Below are 8,679 nucleotides of genomic sequence, written 5' to 3'. Positions count from 1 at the left end.
ATAGATTGATAGGGGAACAAACAAAAATTGTTGGCTGATCACGAAGATGTACCTAGCCTCTTCGCACAATTGTTGTGTTTCGAAGAACTAAAAAAAGATACTAGCTTATAACTTATTGGTGCAAAATCAATTTTAAAAGAAAATAGAGAACATGGCAAATCAGAAAAAGGGTAGGAGGAGTTATGGGGGTCCATATAATATACGAGTTGGACAAAGTGAGCTAGGTTAATCATAGCATGGAGAAAGATCTTCAATTATAAATAATAATAATAATAATAATAATAGAAAAGTTATTATGATTGTATCACCTAAAGGTTAGGTTATTATTGAATATAATGGACCGTTCCTTTTTTCTTAGTGGAAGCCGAAGAAGCACTATATGATATGGCCATGTCTTGTGTTGGTTGGTTGGTTGTGTGGGTCTTCACACAAAGCACCCCATTAATTTCCTTGTCTTTCTGTTTGTCCATATTTTTGCACTCACTGACACTCACTGATTATCAATTAAGAGCTGAAAGCACAGGAAAATGGAACTACATATACAAACTTCAAAATTGGACAAAAGAAGTGGTTCTTTGTGTTTGTAATTGTACATGTTATCTGACTTCTCTGACTTCCCTTTATCATTCTCATTTCTCTTTCCTATGCTTTCCCATTATTTTTCATCTCTCTCTCTCTGTAATCTTATCTCCTTTTAAGTTTGTCTCTCATCACATCACCACTTCATAGTGGTGAATTCCTAAAAAGTTCTATTAACAGTATAATACCCCCTTAGCTTCTCAATGCAGATTCTTTCCTTTATTTTATTTTATTTTATAGTACAGTACTATGTAAGTGCCTCTTTTCACCTAAAGACTTGCATTTCCTTTCACCCTTTCTTCTAAATCGTACATGCATTTTGCTGCTTTAATCTTTATTTTCTCTCCTTTATTTGGGTCTGCTGTTGCTTCTCTTGTGTCGTGGAGTTTAGTGGAGGCTCACTCTACCTTGAAAGTAAAAAATATTGTTTTGATTTGAGGAATTTGTGTTTACTGCTGTTTTATTTTTAATTTTGGAAGCGGTTCTTGTAATGGCAAGATGCATTATGCCTGCTATTTTAGTGTAAATTTTAGATCTAAGGGGGGAAGATTAATGGGTGTTCTCTAATTTAAAGTTACTAGCATGTGTTTCCTTTTTATATGTTTTACTAATTTTAGATGCTTTTGGTTCTTGCTGCTTGTTTTGTCTTCCTTTTGAGTTTGTGCAAATTTTCAATTACCTGTTTGATTTCAGTGTTTTGAAGAAGCCTGGGTGGTTGCTCTGGTCCGTTTTAAGAGATGTTTTTTATGAGAAAATATGTCAAATAAACTGATGAGTAATGTAGGAATCTTTTGTTTAGCTTCTTCAGAAAACTTGGGGATATGTTTTCGCTTTTTTCTTTTAATCACAATTCATTTTTAGTAATTTTATTGTTTTCAACGGTGTTCTATATAAACTTAAAAAACGTAAACAGAATGAAAACAAGAATTAAAAGGGAAACTGAAAATTAAAACATAAAACATTTTCTCTAGCCAGGGAGGTCCTAACTTTCTCCAACTTGTGATTATGACTCTTGAGTGTTATGTTAAAACCTAATTGATTTTAAAATAATTAACTGAAAATTTTCGTAATTTTTTCCTAAAAGATTACAAAAATTCAAGGAATTATTTTGCCAGTAAATAAAGGTTGTAAGACTGTAACAACTGGGAGAATAATCTTCCTTAAATTTCTAGGTTTGTGAAGAACAACCCCCTAATTTGTGATTGATGAAGGACAGAATACTTGTAGGATCTAACAACAAATTAATGTAATGCTAATTTTTATATTCGAGTTATTTAGTATGTCAGAGAGGCTCCTTATGTGGTTCTTTTTTGGTACTATGGAAATAAGAAGAGTAATTTCTTTGTTGTTTGTTTGACGCAATGAATGTAATAGACTATTTGTTATTAAGCCTATGGAATTTTCATATCACATTCTCAAAGTGTAATCAACACTGATAGTTGATGGGCCATGTTCATGATGTTGAACAGTGATGAAATTGAGACATGATGCTAATTTAGTTCTTATTTTGTTATAAGCTACATATTCTCTAGTACTTTTGGCAAATTTGACTACATATTATTGTTGAAAAGTGAATCCAACTTTGTTAAATGAACTTCTGCGGCAATAACTTAACTTTGTAACTTGGATGCCTTGGAATAGTGTTGGAAAGTACCTGGTTTTTAGTTTTCTTTCTTTCCCTCTTGGAGTTCACATGCAATACTGTCTTTGCCTCATGTGGGTATTTCTGTTTAAATAATTTCACACACAAGCTCTGAGAGGGAACATGATGCAAAGTTTGTCTATGATTTTGGTATATCATGTTTGTTGCTCCTTCATCTGGGTGATTCTTATTTTCATTGTGTTGTTTCTATTCAATTCAATTCTTCATTTTACTAGGCTCTCACATGTTGAAGTTTTGAGAAATCTGTCACGGAGTTCTGAATTCTTTTAGTGAAACTGATCAGTTTTATTCTAAAGGGAAAACATTTGATGTTCTTTTTTAATATATGAAATATCAAAATCAACCGTTAGTTGTGTTAATCATCTACACCTTTTTGCTTATTCTGTTTTTAATGTCATTTTTTGCATTTATTTATTGTCACCTAGGTTCATGTAGAAACCGAAGTTTGTTCTGGTTGAGATAGTATGCATAACTAAGGAAATTATGCTTTCATGGTAAAACCAAAATTACACACATTTTATGTTTCAAATGGAAGTGTTGATATTTTCATTCCTAGGTAAGTCATAAATGAAAAAAATGTTGACAGATTGTTTTATCATCTCTGTTATTTTTGTTTCTTACCTATGTGATCAGTAGCATAGTAATTTATAAATACAGTTTAGCAATATTGGGTATTGTGAAATTTCCCCTGTATGAAGATGCGAAATGAACTTAAATAGAGAATTGCAATGGATGTATTACTCATAGGTGTTTACAGTTCATATATTTGTCAGATTAAATGCACAAATATTTTTCTTTTGATCTTTTTCCTTTTATCCCAAAAAACGTTTAACTTTTTTCTTTTTGGTTGTACTGATGCCTGAGGCTGGTGGGTGTATTTCAGAGATGAGTCCAATAATGTGTTTGGTGAAAGTTAATATATGACAAATTGTACATGCATGCATGATTTATAGATAGTTGGTCAGAGAGATTCATGAAATGAACTGCTATCTGCATTTGAAGTTGTCACTAAGATTTGTCCTATGATTTTTCACTTTTTGTGGGAGGAAGTGGAGTTGTATTGTCCATGTTTAGTCAAGTACTTATATATTGCTCATTTAACATTATATTATAGAAGGAGCTTTCCACAAAATCTTTATGCTTTTCTACAAAGTTAATTTCTAATTTACTTACTAAAACATGTCGTATTTTTTTTTTTAAATTATATATGCATGATTTGCTTAGCCATGATTTGCATGACTTTGATTGACCACTTGATATTAACACCAGAATTTCCATATGTTCCATGCCTTTACTTTGTGACAACAATTAATTTTCTTCATCATCAACGTAGGTGATGCATTAATGCTAAGCTGACCAAATCAACAATTTGTTCGATTCTTTCCAATTGCATGCTTGGAAAGAAGTTGGCTCATAGCAGATACAAATAAACATGATGACTCCAAACTTGAACTTGGAACCTGAAGAAGATTCAAAAGTCTGCAACATAGTAGCTTCGGAAAAACTGTTACAAGAAACATCACATGATCTTACCACCACTTCCTCAGGCCTTACAAAGGCTGATCCTGATCCAGGTTTTGTTTCTCTTGATTTGACCCTCAACTTCAATCTCACTGATGAAGAGTTGTTGAAAGATGAAGAGTTGTTGAAAGGCACAAGTGACGCCAACAGTGAAGTAGGAACCAAAAACCACTCAGCCTCAGCAAATCCTAGAGTTTTCTCTTGTAACTATTGCCGGCGCAAGTTCTTCAGCTCACAGGCATTGGGAGGACACCAGAATGCTCACAAGAGGGAGAGGACAATGGCAAAGCGCGCAATGCGAATGGGAATGTTCACCGGAAGGTGCACAAGCCTAGCATCTCTGCCACTCCATGGTTCCACTTTTCGGTCCCTTGGACTTGAAGCTCACGCAGCAATGCACCAACACCAAGGACATGTGCATCCACTGAAGGCTCCTGATGTGAGAGCTGCAGCGAAATTCGGTAAAGACTGCTTGAGGCCGACTCCGATCTTTGTTGAAGATGATGATGTTGGTCTGTTTTGGCCTGGCAGTTTCAGGCAGATAGATAAAAGGAGTAATGGTGGTGCTAATTTGAAGCATGATGATCATGCTCATAATTCAGATACTAGTTTTATAGCAACTGCACCTCCAGCACAAACATCTGCATCTCCTGATCTCACTCTGAGGCTTTAGCTTTAAGATTTTGCATTCAAATACTAGTTTTGTGGCATGCACACACAAATCTGTATCTCACTGTAAAGCTTTGAACCTCTTTAATCCTTAGTTTCATTGTCTTTTTTTGGAATTTAAATTATTGATTTATGGTGATTGTACTGTATAGTGAGACTTGTATTTCCATTGGCGTATTTAGCTTTTTTTGAATCTTTGTTATTTAGTTTTTCTTGTCAATACACATATATAGAGTGACACCTTGTTAGTTCAGGATTACTCTTCCTTTATTTGCAATCCAGAAAAGTGAAGTGATTATTTATCATCTATTTACATAATATTATAAAATATTATATTTTTCAATAATTTTGATATTAGTAACTAGATCGTAAAATTTGACAAGTGAGAGTTTCACTAGTCAAATTGTTGTGATGGAGTATTTTTAACCAATATTGATATTATTGAATTTTATAATATTTTATAGTATTATGAAAATAGAAAATAAATAATTACCATACTTTTTTGAGTTGCACATAGAAGGAAGAGTGATCCTAGGTTAATAAGAGTGTCACTTTATATATGTAAATTTATATTTGACATTGTTATTGATGTTGTATCTACTAGTCACTGAATCATGTTATTGGGGTTATTTTATGATATATGTATGAGGAGATATTTTATGAGAGTTATTTTTATAAGGCTATTTCATAAACATATTCTAGAATGATGAAATATTGTCCGCTTTGGGCTTAAGTTCTCACGATTTTGCTTTTTGATTATCACTCAAAAGGTCTCTCAATCATTGGAGTATGAGTGTGTTTTATAAGTGGTTATTTTTTTTTCTTATTTTATTGATGTGAGACTTATTTGTATCTCAATACATGTAGATATGGATTCAAATGTCTGTGGTGCATGTTTGGATTTCTGCTAGAAGTTTAGTTTGGTAAAACTTGTCTTTTATAGCTTTTACTTTATTCATGGATTTGGTATTTTTATAAAGTTATTTCATATATAACTTTACAATGATGAGATATTATTCGTTTTGAGTCTAAGTTTTCGTGATTTTGCTTTTAATTATCACTCAAAAGATTTTTCAATTATTGAAATATGTGTGTAATTTATAAATTATTATTTCTATTCTTATTTTATCGATGCGAGACCTTATTCGTATTACAACAATTCTTCCCTCAAACAAGAAATCTAACCTTTCATTCAGATGAATTTGAATAAAGGTTATTTCAAAATTAACCTTTATTCTTTACCTTTCCTAACTTATTCTATTACAATTTTCAAAAAGAAGAAATCAAAAAGAGGAGATTAATTACATATATTTAATTGGATCTATAATTTTGTTCATCCCTTCCCGTGACAATAACTAGAATGAAAAAAAGGGGAATATCAATGCATCTAGAAAAAAAAATGATCGATCTCTATCAAGAGACCTGCCAAAGCTCCGAACCATAGAGTACTTACTACTGGTGCCACGGAAAGATATGTTTTTAAATCTCGCATTTCAAATCCTCCTTTATTAGAGAGAGAGAGAATATTGTTTATTCTTATTCTATGGAATAATATTTGTTTTATTTTTTTAATATTTTTTTTTCATATTTGATTATATATTATAGTATAGGAAACTATAAAAATGGCATAATAATATATAAATATATCTATATAGATATATCAATAGAGAAAATAAAAATGTGGAAAACAAGACAAAGATTCTTTACAATAACACTAGAAACAAATCGAAAAGGGATGTAGCCCAGCTTGGTGGCGCATTTGCTGTGGAGTAACTCCTGATATAGCAGTAAAAGCAAGACGCGCAGACGGATCAACTTATCAAGTTCCCGTTGAGATAGGATTCACACAAGGAAAAGCACGTGCTATTCGTTGGTTATTAGGGGCATCTCGAAAACGTTCGGGTCGAAATATGGCTTTCAAATTAAGTTTCGAATTAGTAGATGCTGTCAAAGGGCAAAGAGAAAGAGACTCATAGAATGGCAAAGGCAAATAGAACTTTTGTGCATTTTTGTTAATCCATGAACAGGATCTATATAGTCACATAAACCCATGGATCCATACATCTCAATCGAAAAAGAATTAAAATGAATGAATATATCTCTCGAAATAAACAAAAAGTACAAGAGAAACAAAACATAAATCATGAATCAATTAAGCCCTCTCGGGAACTTGCTTAAAAATGAGAAAGAGGAATCTTATGTAAATATCACATAATAAGGTTTGAATTTTGAGAGAAATTGTCTACAAAGTATAAAGTATTGGAAGATGTGTTAAATTGAATTAATCATTGTTACATTTTATTCATTCAAAAAATATTATAAAGTCATGTTTAAATAATTTTTTATAAAAATTTTAAAAATATAAATAAAGTAAGTAAATTAAAATTAATTAATGCATAAGTTAATTTATAAACAAAATTTTATATAAATTTCTTTAAAATTTTATATTTAATTTGTTCATAAATTATTTTTAAGTTAGAAAAGCTTATTTATTTTCCTCTTGTTGAAGGAAAGAATTATTAGTATTGAGTTCCCATGATAAAAAAAAAAAAAAAGAAGAAGAAGGTTTTTCTATACAAATTGAGAAGAAAGAAGAGGAGAAAACATGCCTTTATTTTCAAAAGGACATATTACCCATCACACAAACAGTTTTGAAAGAAAGAAAGTCACAACTGTACGTTATTATGCATTCATTTTAAAATATCTTTTACTATGATAAACATAAATAGATTTTGGTTAACAAAAATTAGTTTAAAAAATGAAAGAAATATTTAATTTTAAAAAATAAGTGTAATAAATTATTTGAATAATGCTAATAAAACTATTTTAGATTATAATCAATTTAAAAATTACTTTTTAATTTATTTAAATTATTAAGAATATTTGTTAATATTACACCTCTTTTTATTTAAGAATATTTGTATTATTTTATAAATATTTTTATTTCTTCTTTCTTTCTTCTTAATATGTCAAGTGAATTTTTTTTTACAAAATTGTCCATACAGAGTGACCAAATAGATATTTTGTACACATTTGTTCATAGAATGTTGGTTTAGCATTTTCGATATGTGTTCACAAGGAGCACCACGAAACTTTATGGAAGCATCGCATGTTGACATCTTACCAAGAAAACAGAATCGACAATTAATTGTGTGATACATATTTGGTTCATGCTGACCTGGTCTTACCAAATATATTCATCGTACATTATTATTATTATTATTTTAATAAAATGACCTGAAATATTTGTAGCAAAACTCTCCATCAAGTGTATTTTTTATTAATAAGAAAATTTTATAATTTACATATAGGACAATGAGATTTAAATTTAACACTTTATAATTTTTTTTGTCCATCAAAATAATAATATTCGAATTTAAAACTCAGTATATTATCTCAATCTTCACTATTAAGATGATCTTAGTGTTTACTTAATACTTTACATATAACCATAACTCTTTTAGAATATTTAGAATATATCATGCAGAGATTCTTAGATTAAGTATTTAATTTTACGTAAGATTTTACTTACTAACTTTTTGTCATTAAGAAATCTTTTTAAGAAAGTATATCCACAAGTAAGATTTTAATAATACTAAAAATGTTGAATTGTTGAAAATAATAAAAAGCACAAATAAAAAAAATATATCTATTAGAAAAGTCAATGTCACTAATATAATGAATACTTTAAATTAAAAATAGATAATTAGTAATAATCAATTAAATAGAAAAATAAATTAAATGAAAATATAGCAACATCATAATAGTTTGAATTAAAACACCTACAATGTTATCTTTATAAAGAAAACACTTTTACTAGAAGAATAATTTTAATCTATAATGCACTTACTTCAATCCATTAAATCATTTATGTGTATCAAAAGATCTCTACACTAAAAATGAAAGATGAGTGAATTATCCCAATGTTTTATTTTCTCCCACACAGCTATTTGTAGAAATTATACCTGCTACATTTATGTGATGTTAAATGCTAGAAGAGTAACTAACATTCACTATGAAAAACAAAAAAAATCAACAACACGCAACACTATGAGTGAATTGACGTAGTCGTAGAAAAATATTTTTATACATATTAACCTCTCAAATCTTAATGATTTTATTTTCACTTAAGTTCTCAGTAATTTCTTTTTATGATTTTAATAATAAAAATCAATATCAACTTAATTTAGTATAAAAGGAGTTTGACTGATAGAGTCAAGTAGGTGACATGAAAAAGATAATCTTCC

General features: G+C 29.8%; 1 protein-coding gene across 3 annotated transcripts; it reads left to right on the top strand.

Moving 5' to 3' along the window:
* Positions 1-406: 406 nt before the first annotated feature.
* On the top strand, positions 407-4,627 carry LOC109818761 (zinc finger protein 7). Of its 3 annotated transcripts, none has more exons than XM_083066394.1 (2): positions 407-589; positions 3,576-4,627. In XM_083066394.1, exon 2 carries the CDS (start codon positions 3,675-3,677, stop codon positions 4,434-4,436), a length of 762 nt encoding a protein of 253 aa, XP_082922520.1. In that variant the 5' UTR covers positions 407-589; positions 3,576-3,674; the 3' UTR covers positions 4,437-4,627. The 3 variants fall into 3 exon arrangements, with proteins under 3 accessions (XP_082922520.1, XP_082922518.1, XP_082922519.1); XM_083066392.1 differs by lacking the exon at positions 407-589 and adding an exon at positions 596-830; XM_083066393.1 differs by lacking the exon at positions 407-589 and adding an exon at positions 837-993.
* The last annotated feature ends 4,052 nt before the right edge of the window (positions 4,628-8,679 follow it).

The sequence above is a fragment of the Cajanus cajan genome, chromosome 11 (assembly GCF_000230855.2).
Source record: "Cajanus cajan strain Asha chromosome 11, NIPB_CcT2T_4, whole genome shotgun sequence".
In the NCBI taxonomy this organism is placed as follows: domain Eukaryota; kingdom Viridiplantae; phylum Streptophyta; class Magnoliopsida; order Fabales; family Fabaceae; genus Cajanus; species Cajanus cajan.
This window is presented reverse-complemented; position numbering and strand designations above follow the sequence as displayed.